This window comes from Ovis canadensis, chromosome 7 (assembly GCF_042477335.2).
Source record: "Ovis canadensis isolate MfBH-ARS-UI-01 breed Bighorn chromosome 7, ARS-UI_OviCan_v2, whole genome shotgun sequence".
NCBI classification, from domain to species: domain Eukaryota; kingdom Metazoa; phylum Chordata; class Mammalia; order Artiodactyla; family Bovidae; genus Ovis; species Ovis canadensis.
Genome location: NC_091251.1, coordinates 54,247,321 through 54,268,210, shown reverse-complemented (window position 1 = coordinate 54,268,210; position 20,890 = coordinate 54,247,321). Strand labels below are relative to the sequence as shown.

At 42.8% G+C, this 20,890-nt stretch overlaps 1 protein-coding gene across 1 annotated transcript in view; it reads left to right on the top strand.

Moving 5' to 3' along the window:
- The window catches only part of PYGL (glycogen phosphorylase L), a 53,397-nt gene that overhangs the window by 15,333 nt on the left and 17,174 nt on the right, over positions 1-20,890 (top strand). The window contains exons 5-18 of the mRNA XM_069596140.1: positions 4,554-4,685; positions 8,066-8,177; positions 8,703-8,785; positions 11,989-12,132; positions 12,645-12,737; positions 13,425-13,571; positions 13,911-14,074; positions 14,551-14,665; positions 15,699-15,800; positions 15,946-16,093; positions 16,198-16,256; positions 16,359-16,500; positions 19,340-19,547; positions 20,464-20,598. Coding sequence (XP_069452241.1) covers positions 4,554-4,685; positions 8,066-8,177; positions 8,703-8,785; positions 11,989-12,132; positions 12,645-12,737; positions 13,425-13,571; positions 13,911-14,074; positions 14,551-14,665; positions 15,699-15,800; positions 15,946-16,093; positions 16,198-16,256; positions 16,359-16,500; positions 19,340-19,547; positions 20,464-20,598 — 1,784 coding nt within the window. The remainder of the gene's footprint in view (positions 1-4,553; positions 4,686-8,065; positions 8,178-8,702; positions 8,786-11,988; positions 12,133-12,644; positions 12,738-13,424; positions 13,572-13,910; positions 14,075-14,550; positions 14,666-15,698; positions 15,801-15,945; positions 16,094-16,197; positions 16,257-16,358; positions 16,501-19,339; positions 19,548-20,463; positions 20,599-20,890) is intronic.

Here is a 20,890-nt window from a genome sequence, read left to right as displayed (position 1 = left end):
AGGAGGGAAAGGGGGAAAGACAATTGCGACAGCCTCACATTAAAAGTTGAACAGTCATGTGCTAAAGTTCTGGGTGGAAAAGTATGCTGGCAGTAGAAATCTCAGAGTTGAATCGAGCCATCTGCTGGAACCTTCTGTCTCTTAGAGCCCGTGACCAGCCTGCTCTGACTAGCCATGCACAGTTCACGTTACCCAGCAAGCTTCCTGTGGCCATTGTTGAGTTCTCGGTGTTCCCCAGAAACATTTTTCAGTGATTGATTTCATCAGACAGCAAAGTTTGTTGACACCACCTGATTTTTACTCACTGGTTCTTCATGTCCTGTGTAGCCCACAATTGAGAGGAAAAGCATTTCTTAGTATTCAATCACTGACTGAGACCCTGAGCTGACCTCTGCTTCCATGCTGGCAGGAATAGATTCCATTGAGTAATTTCTCTAGGAAGATGCCAGATCCAGCTGCCACACACTCCTCACCCCTACCCAGAGGGGCACTTTGCTCCCCACTCCAAGTCTTCTGCTTGCTTTATCTCAGCTCCTTTTCATCTGGGATGTTCAGATCCAAACAGCCCACTTGGATATAAATGAAAGCTCTTCTCCCATCTGGCCCCTGCTCTTCATATGGCTCCGCAAGCTGGGGCGTTCAGGGATCACTGGCAACATGGAAATCTAAATTTATAGGCTAATTTATTGGAAGGAAGCAGGATAGAGGAGGTTTATCACCACCCCACAGCCTTTGTGGATTGGGTGGGGGGCAGTTCTCTCTTTCTCTTCTGATCTGCTCATACCAGCTTATGTTTATGAAACATCTATGCTTCAATTTACCTTAAAAAACAAGCTTCGTATAATTGAGGGAATTTTTGACAGATTCCTTGCCAAAATCAAGAAGAAACTCAATAAAGAATAGCAAGCTAGGAGTTCTATTCTCCTACAGAATGTGTTAAGTAACCCAGTGGAATTAAAATCAGCCATTATTTGCTGGGGAAAAATTAGACCAACATTGGATTGCACTGAGAGTGACTGGCTGACTAGTCAGTCCCTTATCACTTAACAGTGTGTCCTCAAAAGGGCAAATGTAGCCGCGGACTTGCACGGGAGGGGCTGGCGGTGGGAAGCCCGGAGTTCAGTTTCTCTTCTATGAGCATTTCATTCTGCTTGAGGGGAGAACAGTCTGAATCTGCTGCATTTATCAGCAAAAAATATGTTGGCCCCTTAACCTGTGCACATTTTTTGAGAGGAAAGCTGTTTCTGCCTCACTGTCCTCCTGGTTCATGTACAACCTGAAGGTGTATATTAACAACAGTCCTGCATGCTGAAATGAGGCATCTAGGCCCTAAGGTTCATTCTTGTTACAGAGATTAGTGTTCACATTAATCAGTATTTGAAACCCAGAACCTGCCCCCTTGCCTAAGTGCAGCACGAAGTGTTTTGTAATTAAGGATGTTTGATGCTTTGTGGATATTCTCATTTATTTTTCATCAAGTTTCTAGTTATTAATATGAGCTAGTGGGCTCTAACTTTACCAGTCTCTTATAAACTGATAAAAATTCTGTCCTTTCCTTGTTAAATTTTCATTGTCTTTTTTGTTGTTCTCTTTATGCCGGGGATAGCGGAAGTCTCAGATCTGAATTATAGTTCCTGACTTTGTATCACCATATAGCTCCTGGCTGCACCATGTACCCAGTGTCTTCATGTTAAGATGCAGACTTTTAAAGGCAAATACTGCCTGAGACTCAGCATTTGAACAGGATGCATTTTACTGATTAGCTCACATCTAGGCCCAGCCTTCCCTAGGCTTCCTCCTGCATTTGCTACATTCTCCTGTCTCCAGCAGACCTTCTATCTAAAGATGTTGTTTCTGTGAGTCCCCTCTTCATTCATCATGTTGCTGGTAGTTCCTGTTAATGGGCAGCTTACTGACATTCCCAATATAAAGTCATGATTAGTGTTTGAATAAATGGATATGTGTTAGCTTGTCTGGCTGTTGACATTAATGTTTTATCTAATATCTCAAAAGTTAGCTGTGTTTGTTCACCTCTCTCCACACTGCCTGGGGCAGACACTGAACTCATATGTAGGTGATCATGAAGCATCCAGTATTGTGTGATAATTCATAATTAATATCTCTTTAAACTAAAGCTGAGTTTTCTATGAGGGAAGGGTGATGAAGCAAATAGGTAAAATAACCATATTTGGGGTAATCTCATTGACAAGAAAACTTTGTATTAAAAAACCTTAACCCTCCCTTCTTGCCAGAACACAATTCCATCTTTTAATATATATACAATATTTTGAACCCTCCCTTCTTGCCAGAACACAATTCCGTCTTTTAATATATATACAATATTTTGAAGTTTTCACTAATAATATCTTTAAAAATGTACCCCCCTCCCACCGTATGTTTGGTCGTTGTTTTGGTATTTTTATGTTTCTTTATAGAAAATAAAGTTTATTTGATGTCCAGAATACCCTAAATACAAATTCTGATTTTAAAAATTATGTAAGAAATATTTTGTTATAAACTGACGTAACTGCATGGGTATACATTGAAATTATCAATAAAATAAATTCCTTACCTTGTTAATATGTGTTATTTTCAAAATGAACTGTAAGTAATAGTTCATTATCAGATCAAAATTACATGAGGTTTAAATTAAACAAAGACTACAAAATGTAATGGTGTTCTGTTGGTGGGAATATAAATTGCTGCAGCCACAATGGGACCCAATGGACAATCCTTAAAAAACTAAAAATAGAACTACCATATGTTCTAGCAATTCCATTCATGGGCATATATCTGGAAAAAGTGAAAACACTAATTCGAAAACATACATGTACCCCAATGTTCATAGCAGCACTATTTACAATTGTCAAGACATGGAAGCGGCCCAAGTGCCCATCAACAGATGAACGGATAACGATATGATATGTATATGCCATGAAATATTACTCAGCCATAAAAAAGAAATGCTGCCACTTGTATCATGGTTAGATGTGGAGAATATTATGCTTATTATGCTTAGTGAAATAGGTCACACAGAGAAAGACAAATACAATATGTTATCACTTGTATGTGGAATCTAAAAAATAATACAAATGAATGCATATGCAGAATAGATTCACAGAAATAGAAAACAAACTTGTGGTTACCAAATGGGAGAAGGAAGAGGAGAGGGACAAATTAGGGGTATGGGATTAACAAACTACTATTCATAAAACAGATAAGCAACAAGGATACACTGTATAGCACAGGGAATTATTTGGCCACCTCATTCGAAGAGTTGACTCATTGGAAAAGACTCTGATGCTGGGAGGGATTGGGGGCAGGAGGAGAAGGGGAGGACAGAGGATGAGATGGCTGGATGGCATCGCTGACTCGATGGAGGTGAGTCTGAGTGAACTCCGGGAGTTGGTGATGGACAGGGAGGCCTGGCGTGCTGCGATTCATGGGGTCGCAAAGAGTCGGACACGCCTGAGCGACGGAACTGAACTGAATGGAATATAATCTGCAAAAGCACTGTCACTATGCTGAACACCTGGCACTAACACAATATTGTAACTCAACTATACTTCAATTTTTTTTTAATGGAAAAAAAAGTTTTAGTGTTCTGTACCTGTACTGAAATAAGGGAGCTTTCTATGAGTAGCTTTTCTCCACTGATTCTGTGCTTTCTAGGCACAAAGCTCTTGACAGAAAATCATGATGTAGGACCCATCAGGTCCAGGTATCCAACAGTAAACACCACTGGGAGGCCTCTCTTTCCCTCAAGCTAGACAGTTGCCTCCCAGATTATTAAGGCACAGGCTTTAGAACCCACAGTCCAGTTCAGTTCTGTCAGTGAGTTGAGTCTGACTCTTTGTGACCCCATGGACTGTAGCAAAACAGGCCTCCCTGTCCATCACCAACTCCTGGAGCTTGTTCAAAGTCGTGTCCATCGAGTTGGTGATACCATCCAACCATCTCATCCTCTGTCGTCCCCTTCTCCTCCTGCCTTCAATCTTTCTCAGCATCAGGGTCTTTTCCAATGAGTCAGGCCAGCATCAGGTGGCCAAAGTATTGGAGCTTCAGCTTCAGCATCAGTCATTCCAATGAATATTCAGGATTAATTTCCTTTAGGACTGACTGGTTTGGTCTCCTTGAATTCCAAAGGACTCTCAAGAGTCTTCTCCAACACCACAGTTCAAAAGCATCATTTCTTCAACTGATGAACCCACAGACCTACCGTCAAATCTTATCTGCATCATTCACTGCCCATGCAACTTTGAGCAATTATAGTTCCCTTTAAAAAGGGAGAAGCTGTAAGTTCCCTCCTATAGGATTGCTATGGGGATTAAACACAATAATATATATATAAAACGTTTAGAGCAATATTACCAAGTATTGTTGATTTAGGCTGTATGATAATAACAAAGATGAATTGAGGTTGACAGAACCAACATCTTTCTTGCCAAAGCAGTACTAAGTTAATCCAGTCAAAAATATTTTTGATTTGCTATAACTGAAGGGTAGGTCCACATCTCCTGAAAAACAAATTATAAGCCATGTCCTTTTTGCAGATAGAAGAGGCAGATGATTGGCTCAGGCATGGAAACCCCTGGGAGAAGGCCCGCCCTGAGTTCATGCTGCCTGTTCACTTCTACGGAAGAGTAGAGCACACAGAGGCCGGGACCAAATGGATCGACACCCAGGTATTTCAAGAGTCCTCACACTGAGCGTTGTATAGAGGACAACACAGTATGATGTGTATATGGTATTCAGTATAGTGTATTGTATATTGAATAACAATGTATTTTTATAAAGAAATGGGTTACTTATCTTAGTGAAACCCACTCATTTTGGAGACCAGGGTGCTGAGGTCAAGAGAGAAGTGACTTCCCTAAGGTCAAGTGACTTACCAGAGTCATTTCATCATCTACTTTATCAGAGATTTATCAGTTCTATAACCCCAGCATGCTTAGCTCTCTAGTTTTACATACCGTTGTTGAAACCAAGAGTGAATAAAGTTAAATGTCATTCCTCACACCACTGCCATATGTACATTGACTTTTAAATTCTAAGGGGTAAATATTTTAAAATTGAAGTATTTATTCAACGGATTACCAAAAAATTTCATTACAAACTCAAGAAAAGCAATGCAAAATATTGCAAAATGCATGCTGTTATTATGTGCCAGATCACTGCTAGAGAAATAATTCTGGTGTCAATCCAAGTAGACTTAATTCCTGGATGTGTATTTATCCTGCCCCTAGCCCAAGGGCAGGCAGGGGCAGATCCTGTCCCAGGCCCAGCATTCCCAGCATGCCAATTACAGGAGACATAAGAGGCTCAGTTTTCCGGTTTGATCCCTGGGTCAAGAAGATCCCCTGGAGGAGGAAATGGCAACCTACTCCAGTATTCTTGCCTGGAGAATCCCATGGACAGAGGAGCCTGGCAGGCTATAGTTCATAGAGTTACAAAGAGTCAGACATAACTGAAGCAACTTAGCATGCACACACGCAGAGTAGAGTGTTACCCTGTTACTGAACAATTTATTTTTCAGCCCCTTCAGTGGAGGAGCTGTGCCTTGCTGTTCTCATACTTCCTGATAAAAAACCCCTAAGCACTGTTGGACTGCATTGTCCAGTCAGGAGGCTCCACTTGAGATACTTGTTTAGTAAATATAGTCTTAAGCCAGAAAAGATGTCTCATTGGCCATTCTTTAAAAGCTTAAAGAAAATAGTAAAGACCAGGGAAATGTTCTTTGTTATATAGCAAAATCAGGGGCAAAACTCAGTCTTGTAATGCTACATTCAGTTGGTTTGTGGACTAATCTTCATAAATAAATGCTTCATTTTATCTTAGAAGAATCAAGACCCATGTTATAGCAGACTTTTAAACTAATGCTTTATTCTGCTAATCCATGCAAAGCTAGTCACAGTTCAGAAAAGTAAGACTTTTTTTAAAAAGTCTTTTTTTTTTGCAACAGCAGCATATGAAGTAATGGATTAGAAGCTAAAATAGGTCATTATATATAATGATATAAGGAATAACTTAATATGTGATTTCAAGATATTTCCTTATATCTCCTCCACTTCTATTTTGGTCAAACAATAGACCACAGTCTGAGTTACAGTTGTTTACAAATATGATCAGGAAAACTGCAACAAATCAATTGCTAATATGCCCAAAGAATTCTCACATGTTTTGAGTATTAAACTAGCAAGTATTTGATGTCTAAAACTTCCAGGCTTCTGATCTATTTAAATGTATGCAGTTTACACATTCAATCCTAGAAGCATTCTGTTTACTCCGTAGGTCCCACTGATAACCTTATGATGACCTGATGATGTATTTACAAAGTGCCCCTAGACAGTTTCATAATATATCTAGAAATCCAATTGGGGAGAGTGTATTTTTCTGTGCCCACAAAGGCAAGGTTATGGGGCAGATGTAATAAAGAGTGAGCTCACCCTTCTCGTGCAGAACTTTATGGATTGATGCTATAGCCTGATCAGCCCCCAGATTTGTAACTAGTGAGGTCAGAGAGCATGAAGTCAGACCTGGTGTGTGCCTGTTTGAGGGCTTCCAGCAAATTGAACTGTCTGTGTCATTATTGTGTCAGTTCAGGTCCTCAGGGAAGCAGACGGCAGGGAGGATTAGAAGTGCAAGTGACCTATTGCAGAAATGCTATGAAAAATTAGGGGGAAGGGGACAGGAGGAGGGGGAATTCGTCCAGACTGCACAGGTGTGACACCTGTGAAGAGAGAAGGAAAGAAGGATTTCTCAGGAAGAGCCTCACACTGCACCACAGCTCTGAGCGAGTGCCCAGGCTCCTGACGGGGGTCCTGGCTCTCCTGCTCCCACCACCACAAGAGCATCCCAGAGAAGGTGCAGCCCGTGTCAGCTCCGAGGTGGCGATTTCTCCCCAAAGTTCTCTAAAAGGACTTCCGAGCCATGCGCTTCCCCAGCTGCCTCAGTTATGCTGCCAGGGTCAGGAAGATGAGTCATGTTTGAATCCGGCCTCAGTCCCACTCTGTAAATGACTTCCTGATTGATCACAGCTTGCTTTAAGAATCTCCAGAGACCTTAATTTCCTAGTAAAAGATATTCAAGTCAGTGTGATTTGTTACTCTATGATTATGATGTTCATGAAAGTATGACTGAATGTATGTCATTGATATAGACTAAAGTCCTTCATTCGTTTATAATTGAGCAGAGCAAATTAAAGAGATCTGTGGTTAGCTTTCAACACTACCACTGTCTGTGACCTTGGGTAGGTCACATCTCAGCCTCGTTCCCCTCATAGAGAAGGACCCCTCAATGAGTAAGTTGCACTAAACGATCTCTAGCGTCCACCAATTCAACCATTCTGTCGTTGCCCTTCCTCAGAGATTGACTCTGATGAGGCAGGAATAGAAGTGTCTTTTCTCACAAAAATTTTAAAGTCATGTAAAAACACAGTTCATCTTCCTGTTCTCTATTTCCATGACCATCACAAATATTGAGCTAAATTTTCCAAAGCTCACCTCTTAGACCCGTCTCAGCTAATTATCAGCTGATTTGTTAGATCACTAAAATACCTCTTCTTCATGCAACTGTGAAAACTCTAGCGTAGCATTTTAAACATGGTATGTCATGTTTATCTTCATACATTTCCTATTCCATTGATTTTTCACCATATTTGAAATCAGATCATTGAATAACCAACATGAAACCTATCCTGATTACTATTCTTAATGGGTACAGATTCACATTTGCTACTTGGCACATCATATTTTGTTATTCTTAGAGCAATGGCTTGATCTGAAATGCAAAAGATTTGCATCCAGATCAGGGCAAAGGACACAAAGGGAAGTCAACATGAAACTGATAGAGAGGTCCATCTGTCTGGGTCATTCCAGCCATTCAGATTGTTTCAGTGGGATGAGGACACTCCAGTCCTGGGAGCCTCATCTTGGTTTAGGGATCATACGATCTGAGTTGGTGATGGAGCCAGGAAACAAATTCCCATTGCTGTCTCCCAGCTCTGTGCAACCTACATCCTCCTATGTGGGCAACAGTGAGCAGCTGCTTTGGTTTCACCCCACAGGTGGTCCTGGCCCTTCCATATGACACCCCAGTGCCTGGGTATCTGAACAACACCGTCAACACCATGCGCCTCTGGTCTGCTCGGGCGCCCAATGACTTTAATCTCAGAGACTGTGAGTACAGCATGGGCTCGTGTGTCTTTAATCTCTTTCTTTACTAATTAGAATGAAAGTGAGCTGAGTTTCTGATATGAACTCTTTAGTGACTAAGCATTTTATGGAGCAGGTATGGAGAACACGGTTAAAGCAGTCCTTCAGTCTGAACTTCATAGACTTTCCTGTGAATCAGAGCTTGAAGTTTTGCTGAAATCCTTTTGAATTTTTAGGAATTTTAGGAACCCCACATGGCAGAAGGTCCCCAGCCTCTGGGCCATGGACCAGTACCTTCTGTCAGATCAGTAGTGGCATTAGATTAGAAATAAAATCCACACTAAATGTAATGTGCTTAAATCATCCCAAACCATCCCCCCCTCCCTAAGTCCATGGAGAAATTGTCTTCCACAAAATGAGTCCCTGGTCCCAAAAAGGTTGGGGTATTCAACAAGCAGGGTTATTCAGCAAGCATCAGATGAGATCATGGGGGTTCTGAAGACAGCAGCTGGCCTGTCTGTTTATTGATTTTTCTAACATTTCCTTCAGTTAATGTTGGAGACTACATTCAGGCCGTGCTGGACCGGAATCTGGCCGAGAACATCTCCCGGGTCCTCTATCCCAATGATAATGTGAGTGGTCAAGCTGGCTTTCTCAGTGGAAACAAGTGGCTTATTTCACAAGTGCCTATTCAGGAGCCATAAAGCGCATGCTTACTAATGTTTTCTTCCTGTCAGTGAGGAATAATCTCCATATCGAGTCCTGCATTGTCTAGATTTCCCCTCCTATCCCAGTAAGGAAAACAACTTTATACAGTTCATGAAATCAGAACTGGTGTTTCACGCATCCTTATTTGGGAGGCTCTGTCCATGTATTTCAAAACAAAATCTGGATATAAACGATGAGGTGCAGCTGGGATGAATCACTTCTTCCTTTCCAAACAGGAGTTTCATCCTCGTCATCAGAAGCCCGTGGAAGGGTCCTGCCTGTCCTCTTCCCCTCACTCATGGGTCTCCTCTGCCCCTTTGCCCCCAGGAGAGGTGGGGGTCATGGACCTCAGAACAGACCCAGCAGCAGACATTTGTTTCTTATGCCACTGGTTTATCTTGTTTAACTTTTTCTTACAGGTGATCATTCCCGTTGCTGTTGTTCAGTTACCCTGTCATGTCCGACTCTTTGCATCCCCATGGACTGCAGCACATGGACTGCAGACCGTTTCTAAATTTACACTAAAAATAACTTAGTTTAAAAAACAAAACCACTTGAGACTGAATCTCAAATTCAGTCTATCGATTCTTACTATCGATTCTTAGTGGACTTAAATGTACTTAGCTCTAACTTCTCCATGAGTAAAATAATTTTCTGTAAGCTATAATGATTTTTTTTAAGTAATAATCTCAAAAAAATAAATAAATAAAGTAATAATCTCAGAAGCAACCAAACTAGTAGTCTGCTCCACAAAGATGCCACAAAATAAGGATCTTGGGGACTAGGACATAAATGGTCCTAAGACTAGATATCCACTTGCTGTTAAACCTGTCTCCAAGGAGGAGTAAGTGGATTTGCTGCAGCATTATCAGGAACTTAATGGTATATGTTATTTTTTATTTGGGAGAAACTGTACTGTAACTTCAGTACATTTCAGAGGAATCTGCCCTAGAGGCGGGCATGGCAACCCACTCCAGTATTCTTGCCTGGAGAATTCTCGTGAACAGAGGAGCCTGGTGGACTCGGGTCACAAAGAGTCGAACATGACTGAGCGACTAAGCACAGCACACAGTCTCTCAACGTAATCACATGGTAATTTTCACTAGCTCTTCAATTAGTGTTTACATTATTATGACCTGTCAACACTACAGACAGCTGATCTATGCCCGTCCGTATCTTCATGTCATTATTTTTCCTTTCTGTAAAAAGTTTTTGTTTTCCCTGGAGTTGATGCTTGTTTTGTTGGCTTGGTTTTCTGAGTACTTTGCCCTAACCTATCCTATACTCTACCAAAGTTGTAGAAATTTCCTCTCAATATATTCAAACACCTTCAGTATTCTGTTGACTCGGTCTTTCTGAAGTCCCTTCTGGATCTCTCCTGGTTGGCTGCTCCACTGGCATCTTTGGAGGGACTTTCCTACCGTTCTAAGGACCTCTGTGCTCTTACGCTCTCTGAGGTCATTTGTTTCCAGGATCCCACGTTTTCTTTTTGCTTGTTTGATCCCTCGTTTGGATAGTACACATGCTTAGGGCTTCCTGGGAAAGGGTGTATGTGAGGCCAATTTTTTTGAGACCTTTCATGTTGAAAGAGGTCTTTTTTTGCCCTCACATTGGTAGTTTGCCTGGATATCAAAGACACAAAGATTTTTTTTTTAATCTAGTTTTTGATGTTGTTAAAAAATACAGTGCAATTTGAATTCTTGATCTGTTGTTTGTATTCTGCTTTTTCCCCCTTTGGAAACTTCTAGTTTCCCTCTTCCTCTCCTTCTATCCCCCTCTAAACCCCCTATCTCCAAGTGTACTAAAATGTACTGAAAGTTTTTTTTAGAGGGGGAGGTGCTTTGGTGTGAGTCTGTTTTCACTCCTCACGCCTGGGTACCCTTTCAGTCTGGGAACACAGGACTACAGCTCTCTGAGGAATGGTCTGGAATTATTAAACATCCTCAACTGGTTCTTTAATTTTCTTACCTTTTGTCTTTTATTTATCATCTCTGTCTTCCTACTCACCTTATGGGCAATCACAACTCTCTCAATCTGTTTCGTTTTGGCTATCATGTTTTAATTTTTGAGTAGTCTTTTTTTGCTCTAGATATTTTCTTAAAGCATCTTATTCTTATTCCTTGAATACAATATCTAATCTATCTGAGTATATTATTGATAGTAGTCTTATAGTCATTCTTTAATCTCTGTTTCTTCTAAGTTAACTTTTATTATTTCAACATCTTTTGGAAGTTTTTCTTAGATGGCTAATGGCCCTTAAGTGCCCACTAAAAGAAAGAGGTACTGGCAAGCTTTGGGGAGCTCTGTACTTCTGGTTGGGATTTATCTATTTGGCTTCACTGTCCTGTGGCCTGTTGGGGCCATTTCCTGGTGGAGCTCTGCATGTCCGTGTCTTTAGTTTCTCTTCCGAGCAGGCCAGATTCCCTGGAGAAGATGCTTGCAGCTGTCTTCCTCGGTGGAATTAACACTAACTGCCTGTGTTCTCAAATTTGGTTGGGAGAAGAAGGCTGAAAGTACCAGCGTTCAGTACATACACTTTCACTGAACCCTCTTCCCCCATTTTAGTGTGGGATGGTACCCCTGCCTCCACCTGCACCTGCTTAACCATCTCCAGGGAATAGATCTCCACCTTCTGCCTGAGGTGGCAAAGGAGACTGTTCATTTGAGGGAACTGGAGATGAGGTCTGAGGCCAACTGCTTCTTAGACTCTCAACTAACTTTTTACCCTCTCTTCATCCCTATATCTAAAGGCACACAATGCTGACAGGTTCTGGGCCTTTGGGGAGCTTTGATGTGTACACTGGGCTGTTCCTTTGGCTTTTCCCCACTAGGTCAAGAATCAGCTTTCCTGCATATTCTGGTTCAATTACCATTTATCCACCTGTTTTTCAGCTTCTGAAAGTTGTTGCTGTTGTCTTCTCTCCATTCCCTTCATCCTTTATCAGTATGCCTTTCTAAAATCCTTACTGTCATTTTCACGGAGCTCCAGGAGGCTAATGCCTGGCCTTCAACCTGCCATCTTCCACCAGACATCCCCTAGATGTTATAGGCCCCTCAGCAGGCGATACCAGTCATGTTTTGGCCACTCCTAGTGTGAACTCTCTCACTCAATCTCTCTGGCTTGAAGTTTTTTGAAGGGAAGGAGCTAAGATTGAAGCAGGAGTATTTTGTGGTGGCTGCTACCTTGCAAGATGTCATCCGACGTTTCAAAGCCTCCAAGTTTGACTCCAGCAATAGTGCCGAAACTGTGTTTGATGCCTTCCCAGATCAGGCAAGTACTCAGTCTGAATGCAGGTGGGAATCACGGGGAGGATCAAGACTTCCATCAGACTTACTCATCAGCTGTCTCAGTGCTAAAAAATCAGAGTATCTGTATACAAAACAGAACAGACTCACAGACGTAGAAAACAAACTTGTGGTTACAGAAGCGGATGAGGGGAGACAAACTAGGACCATGGGATTAACAGATACACACTGCTACACATAAAACAGATAAGCTACCAGGATTTACAGTATAGCATGGGGAAGTCACTTAATAGCTTGTAAGAACCTATAAAACAAGTGTGTGTGTGTGTATATATATAACTGAATCACTATGCTGTACACTTGAAACTGACAGAGTATTTTTAATCGACTTCAACTGTTTAAAAAGTTGCGTAGCTACAGTGTACTTCAAGCGTCCCATGAAAGGTAGGTGCTTGTTTGGTGCATGTATGGATAAGAACAAGGAAGACAGAGATGGGCCGCCGGCCACCTTCATGTTGCTCTCCTTTCCCCTTATAGGTTGCCATCCAGCTGAATGACACCCACCCTGCACTTGCCATCCCTGAGCTGATGAGGATTTTTGTGGATATTGAAAAACTGCCCTGGTCCAAGGTCTGGAGAGTTTGGCTTCTTTTTCTTTTGAGTGACCAGAATATCTGTGATTGAGAGAGTTTGCCAAAAGCTCCTTTTTACAGTTTTTTAAAATAAGTCACTGTTGATAACTTACAACAAGGAAAGGTGAACTTTGCACTGGTGCTGACATTTCTCAGTTCTTGGAGCGAGTAAGACTAAGAAATAAACACCTTGCTAATGGGACACAGCTCAGTAGCTATATCAAGGCTTATATTGTGTTTCCCATTTCTTTGTCTAAAAGGATTCTAAATTAAACTCTCTAGCCTCAGATTAGAGCTAATTGAAAGTGTCCCCATTGAATTTAATCATACTTTGTACTTTCTCAGAACATTGCTTAAGCTTTATTCCTCAAATTTTGTCTATTTAATAAACAAAAGACAAGTTAGGATAATAGAGAAGATTTATCAGCATGCTATCTTAAGTTTTATTGGACAGTTTTGCTGCCTTTTTTTTCCCACCCCCAAGAAAACATGTTCCCACCACCTATACCATTCAGGAACCTCCTAATAGTATACGTGCAGATAGAATAATCCTGTGGCAGACAGGCCAGAGTTGAGGAAATGTTTGGCCTGAGGGATGGGGTGCACCTACGGGCAGCCTCTCTGCAGAGGGAAGCAGCTGACACACACAACCCTACCCCGTTAACCCCAACCCCCTGTCCCCCAGGCATGGGAGATCACCCAGAAGACCTTCGCCTACACCAACCACACGGTGCTCCCAGAAGCCCTGGAGCGCTGGCCTGTAGAGCTGGTGGAGAATTTGCTTCCTCGACATTTGCAAATCATTTACGAGATAAATCAGAAGCACTTAGATGTAAGTCACTTTGACAGATTCATAACCCTTTGGAGAAGGAGGTCTAGAGATGTTAAGGGTAGCTACAGTCTTCCCTGTTACTTGAGGCCCAAACATCTATCTGTCATTGATACATCAAAAGCATTCAAGTCTGGGTGGGGCTCTGTTAACAACACCTTTTTGAAAATATTGGGAAGTGGAGGGATGGCATCTCCCCAGGGCTAACATCCCAGCACCTCTCTGTGGGAGTGAAGTTTTGTATTTACTGCATGGAAGGTTTTGGTTGGGAAGTGAATGATGTTACCCCAGGGTTGTCAGAAACCTGAGTGATCAGTAAGGCCTTTCTCTTCCTTTGCCTAGAAAATTGCTGCCTTGTTTCCTAAAGATGTTGACCGTCTGAGAAGGATGTCTCTGATAGAAGAGGAAGGAGTCAAGAGGATCAACATGGCCCATCTCTGCATTGTGGGCTCCCACGCTGTGAACGGCGTGGCTAAAATCCACTCAGACATCGTGAAGACCCAAGTGTGAGCCTCCGTCCCCGTCGCAGTGGATCTCACATTGCTCAGTAACAGAACAGCGCTAGTAAAGGCAGGGCTACCACTGGAGATGAGGAAAGGCCCCATGAAATGTTTAAAAGTTTTTTGGGTTTCTTTTCCTATGCAAAGAACCATTCTCTAAAAGGAAAAGACCTTCCTCTCTTAACCATCCTAATTCTAGATTTAGGAGCAAAAAAAATTATTCTTCTCAAAAGTCTGATCTATATGTCAGTGCCAGGAAATCATATGGGGGTGATTTAGATTTTTTTTCTTGTCATTATTTTGAATTGCAAATGGATTTATTTTTAGAATGACAGCAGTAGCTGCTGTCAGCCCCTCCCTACACTTTTGTTTAATCTTTCTAAGCCTACACTGTGCTGCTTAAATCTAACTCTGAGCTTCATCCAGCATGCAGGAACCTGCCATTCCAGCCAAGTTCAGTGATGTATCTCTTCTGTCTCCAGATTCAAGGACTTTAGTGAGCTAGAACCAGACAAGTTTCAGAATAAAACCAACGGGATCACTCCAAGGCGCTGGCTCTTACTCTGCAACCCGGGCCTGGCAGAGTTAATAGCAGAGGTAACCAACCGGGGAGTGCTGAGGGGAAGCCGGGCAGGACTGGAATGCGGGAGGCAGGGAGCGCACTTACAATTTGCTAATCCAGCCTGCGGCAGGGCTGGCTTCAGGCGCAAGCCAGCAACTTGTGCAGCCCCACATGCACTGTGCTTGGTTTCATTTTCTGCTGTAGCCATCTTAAAAATCTTAATTTCAGAAAAGGAAGCCCCACACATTATGTAACTAGCCCTGGTTAACAGTACTCATGATACACAGGTGATACCCCTATTTAATAAAAGAGGATAACAAAGATCATATAAATGACTGAGTTTTTGTCACCCTTTTTTGTAGATTTTCTGTTTTTAACACTTAATACCACTGAAATTAATGGGCTTTCCCGGTGGCTCAATGGCAAGGACGGAGAAGGCAATGGCAACCCACTCCAGTATTCTTGCCTGGGAAATCCCATGGACAGAGGAGCCGGGTAGGCTGCAGTCCATGGGGTCGCAAAGAATCGGACTTGACTGAGTGGCTTCACTTTCACTTTTCACTTTCATGCATTGGAGAAGGAAATGGCAACCCACTCCAGTGTTCTTGCCTGGAGAATCCCAGGGACAGGGGAGCCTGGTGGGCTGCCATCTATGGGGTCGCACAGAGTCGGACACGACTGAAGCGACTTAGCAGCAGCAGCAGCAATGGCAAAGACTCCACCTGCCAATGCAGGAGACATGGTTTCCATCCCTGTCAGGAAGTTCCCCTGAAGGAGGAATAGCGACCCACTCCAGTTTTCTTGCCTGGGAAATCCCATGGACAGAGAAGCCTGGCAGGCTACAGTCCATGGGGTCCAACAGAAACCACTGAAACTGCATGTGAGGAACTAGCCAGTGTTCTTCCCACACAGCATTTCTAGCATCTTCTGTGAGTCAAGCCTTTCTCTGTGCTGTGGGGTGTAGATGAGTTTTAGGAATGTGAGCACCCACCACAGATGGAGACAAACTGCTCATGTGGGTTTGACAGCCCTCTCTGATTAAAGTCACCTTTTGCTTTAAATTGAAAGAAAATTGGGGAGGACTACGTGAAGGACTTGAGCCAGCTGACGAAGCTGAACAGCTTCCTGGGCGACGACATCTTCCTCCGCGAGATCTCCAACGTGAAGCAGGTGAGGCTTCCCTGCACGAATTCTTTCCTGGGCACTGACTTGGAGGGTTTATGCTCCAGTGTTTAAAAACAGACCACCACCACCACCCCCTGCACCGGTTCCTTCTGAGTCTCAAGGGCTCTGACCCCATGCTCTATCTCAACAGGAGAACAAGCTGAAGTTTTCTCAGTTCCTGGAGAAGGAGTACAAAGTGAAGATCAACCCGTCCTCCATGTTCGACGTGCAGGTGAAGCGGATCCACGAGTACAAGCGACAGCTCCTGAACTGCCTGCACGTGGTCACCATGTACAACCGTGAGTTGGCCTTGCAGCCCCCAGCCAGCCCCCCAGAGGTGTGGGTCTCAGCACCCCTGCTGTCCACCGTCATCGATTCCATCCCCTATCTCCATATTTTTCAGGCATTAAGAAAGACCCAAAGAAGCTATTCGTGCCCAGAACAGTTATAATCGGTGGCAAAGTAAGTTTGATTCTCTTCCCTGGGGACGTGGGGGCTCTCCTCTCTTGCCGTTTCTCCACTTCCTCATGCCTGCCTTCTCTTATGTCCACACTCTTCCCCAAGGCTGCCCCTGGATACTACATGGCCAAACTTATCATAAAGCTGATCACATCAGTGGCAGAGGTGGTGAACAATGACCCTATGGTTGGAAGCAAGTTGAAACTCATCTTCCTGGAAAACTACAGAGTGTCTCTTGCAGAAAAAGGTAGTGCGGTCCTCATGAACCATGGGGGCCGGGTCACAGTCTAGGGATGGATTACACACTACAGGAAAATGGAGCCACTGGCCTGGGGAGCCCGTGACTTAGGATAGAAGGTGCCATTCTTAGGCAGAATAAGACCCTAGGCTAAGAATGTTTAAGGTGGCCCAGTTGACACTGAGGTGAGTGTCCCCAGGGTCCACATCAGAGGTTACATTTGCAAGCACATTTTATTCTCTGCTGGTCAAAGCTGGGTGCTGGAGGAGGTGGCCCTGAGGTCTTGATAAAGTACAGACTGTGCTCTACAAAAGAAAAAAGAGATCTTCAGTTCCCAGCCCCCGTTTTGCAGTAGAACACCAATTCCCCAGTCCCCAGGTATTGTTCTGGTAACTTCTTGGAAAGAAGGGCTGTCATTTGTTCAGGTGGCAGCAGGGAGTGAGGACATGTGTCAGGCTGCCAAAGCCCTAGGTTTAGATGTGCCTCAGACAGGCACGCAGAACAAGCCTGGCATCCCCACCTGGGGACAGCCCAACTGGCAAGAAGCCACATCCCTTTCTCTTCCCCTGGGACCTTTACTTATTTGTATCACAAAGCATCATCCACATGCAGGTGCCAACTGTGTCTTAATCCTTTTCCCAAATTGAAAAGGGACCTTTCTCTTTTTGAGGTGTTTTTGGGTCCTCTGATGTTATAATTTAAGAACTGTCTGCATAAAGAACAAAGAGCCAGATTCTTATGGATGCAAATGAAGGTATATCTAATCCACAAATAAGCTCTCAAAGCCCTATGCTTTTTATTGAGTGGGGTGGGGAGGATGCTGCAGGTAGTATTTCTGTGTGAATCAAGCCACAGGTATGCCTCAGTTGCCTGTGTCTTATTTCCCTGCAGTCAAAGTGGAAGTGAAGTAAAATGAAGTGAAGTCGCTCAATCGTGTCTGACTCTGTGACCCCATGGACTGTAGCCTACCAGGCTTCTCCCTCCATGGGATTCTCCAGGCAAGAATACTGGAGTGGGTTGCCATTTCCTTCTCCAGGGGATCTTCCTGACCCAGGGATCGAACCCGGGTCTCCTGCATTCCAGGCAGACACTTCCTTCCAAGTGGAAGGAAGGTGATAAGAAGTAACAGGCATGACGCAATCCAGTTTCCTCAGATGCTAAAGGAGAGATTCTGAATTTTAAGGATCAAGAAATAGAAGTTTCAATATTCATTCTATAAAGTTATCAAATAGAAATAAAACCATAACAGAAGCTGAATGAAAGACGGGGGAGAAGAAAAGTGTAAGGTGGATGAAAAAATTAATCAATCAATCTAAGAAAGAAATGGAAAATTTTATTCAAGCCAAATTGAGGATTATAACCCAGGAACTGCAGATCAGAAAGCTCTGAGAACTGTTCCACCCATTAGAAGTCAAAGCAGTTCTATAAAATTTTTTTGAGACATAGCTCTACACTAAATGCTATATTACTGACAGTTTACAGAATCCAGATCTGCCAAGTACAAAGTAGTAGGTCATCGGGTCCTAACAAGATCAAGAAGGAATGTTATCTTTTAAGGAGCTGTCTTGTTGGTGCTAGGAGCATGCTGCTCTCTATGGGGATATTTCTTTTTATTTTTTAATTTATTTATTTTTTAATTGAAGGGCATTACAGGATTTTGTGGTTTTCTGTCATATATCAACAAGAATCAGCCATAGGTACACCCATGTCCCCTCCCTCCTGAGCCTCCCTCCCCTCTCCCTCCCCATCCCACCCTTCTAGATTGTCACAGAGCCCCTGTTTGAGTTCCTTGAGATGTACAGCAAATTCCCATTGGCTATCTATTTTACATATGGTAATGTAAGTTTCCATGTTACTCTCTCCATACATCTCACCCTCTCCTCCCCTCTCCCTGTGTCCATAGGTCTATTCTCTATGTCTGTTTCTCCACTGCTGCCCTGCAAATAAATTCATCAGAACCATCTTTCTAGATTCCATATATATACATTAGTATATGATATTTATCTTTCTCTTTCTGACTTACTCCGCTCTGTATAATAGGTTCTAGGTTCATCCACTTCATTAGAACTGACTCAAAAGTGTTCCTTTTTATGGCTGAGTTATACTCCATTGTGTATATGGACCACAACTTCTTTATCTATTCATCTGTCAGTGGACATCTGGGTTGCTTCCGTGTTCTAGCTATTGTAAATAGTGCTGCAGTGAACACTGGGGTACGTGTATCTTTTTCAGTTTTGGTTTCCTCAGGGTATATGCCTAGGAGTGGGGTTGCTGGGTCATATGGCGGTTTTAGTCCCAGTTTTTTAAGGAATCTCCATACTGTCTTCCACAGTGGCTGTATCAATTTACATTCTATGGGGATATTTCTGCTGATGGAGAGGTATGGTCCATGCATAATCCAAGATACACAATGCACAGTAGAGGGGAGAGAGGAGACTAAAAGGCAGAAAAATTTTTTTCTTGTTTAAATTTGTCTTGTCCTGCCATAAAATAGAATTTTATTTCACAGTAGTGTCAACTTTTGTAGCAGAGAGACAGTGTGAAAGTGTGTTAGTCACTCAGTCATGTCTGGCTCTTTGTGACCCCATGAACTGGTACTACAATATAAGCATATACCTATTTAGCGTTGTGGGCATAACCACCAAGATAACACATCAGGAGTGGGCAAGAGTGGTTGCTAGAGTTGAGGGGAAGAATGAGATCCATCCTACACCATTTGAATGTTTATCTTAATGTGCATGTATTACTTTAATGATCAAAACAGACGAGCTAGATGAATGCTTAATACGATATAAGCAGATCCAGAGAGACAGAACCACTCATTCTATCCCTGACGCCTTGCTTGCAGTCATTCCAGCCACAGATCTGTCGGAGCAGATTTCCACCGCAGGCACCGAAGCCTCAGGGACAGGCAACATGAAGTTCATGCTGAATGGGGCCCTGACCATCGGGACCATGGATGGGGCCAACGTGGAAATGGCCGAGGAAGCCGGGGAAGAGAACCTGTTCATCTTCGGCATGAGAATAGAGGATGTGGCTGCTTTGGACAAGAAAGGGTGAGAGAGCAGTCCTGCTTGTTGAGCATGTATATCCCCCCAGGAGGCTGCCTCCCCCACCCAGGTGTCCCATCAAGTTGGGTCACATGGGACATGGCTGCAGAACATCTCCTATAAGTCAGGGGACCTTCCTGACTGCAGATTAAGCCTTTGCCCAGCATGTGAAAGCTAAAGGAGCTTGGGCACAGGTACACGGGCTCCTTGCTATTTGCTACCAGCTGCGGCAGAGCTGGCCTCGTGAGCTACTCACTTTGCCCTCATCTGTGATTTTTACTTTGATCAAAAAACTGAATCAGTGTGGAGTTGAAGTTTTGCCTATAATTTAACCATCTAGTGTTCCTTTAAGGTCTCTAAGAGATGGATTAAAAGGCAGTAGAGAATATACCTGGTTGTATAGAAGCACCCAGAATACTTGTTCTGCTAAGTATCTGGATAAGTTTATTAACCTGGATTCAAATGAGAAGTAAATAAAGAGTGCCACTCAAAGGAACCATGGGAATCACAAAATTTGGAGGAGGTCAAATATCTTCCCAGCCCTTGGAAGTAAACTTTTGCCCAGTAGCAACATATCTGGGGATCTGTGGGTCCAAAAAGCACCTGTTTGTTTAGAGTCATAAAGTCTGTTTGAAATGAATCTTACTTTATTTACCAGATTAGACTATTGCTCTGTGACTAGGATTTTTATTATCTATTGTCCTTAGTGTCTTGGTTACAAGGAACTAATCAAATTTAGTGGGGGGAAAATATCAGGATCTAGTTAAATATTATTTATACTTATACTCCTGTTGAACTCTATGACTATAAATGCCAGTATTTTTGAATGCCTTTTTCACAACTGATGTACCAGCTAGTGTGCTGTTCATCACAAACACTAATAGAACCTTTTCTTATTATTCCCCCATCACCTACCCCACAGATATGAGGCAAAAGAATATTATGAGGCACTTCCAGAGCTGAAGCTGGCCATTGATCAAATTGACAAGGGCTTTTTTTCTCCCAAGCAGCCTGACCTCTTCAAAGACTTAGTCAACATGCTGTTTTATCATGACAGGTGAGTTCCCACAAGAAGATGGTGCTACTTGGGCCATGGAAAAAGGATGAGAACTTCTTAAATCAACTATAACATAACCATGTAGATTAGCATGGATCTGCGATCTGATAAACTAACTTAGGTTTAGAAAGAAAAAGTAGGTATTCTCCACTAACAATGCTAGGAAGACTTAAGAATAAGATCCACAAATATGGTATTCCTTTTCTCCGTCCTGTGGTGTACCCAGCTTTCAAATGCATCCATGTGACAACATTCTTACTTGTGGAAAGACCCATAGAAAGGTTGAGGGCTG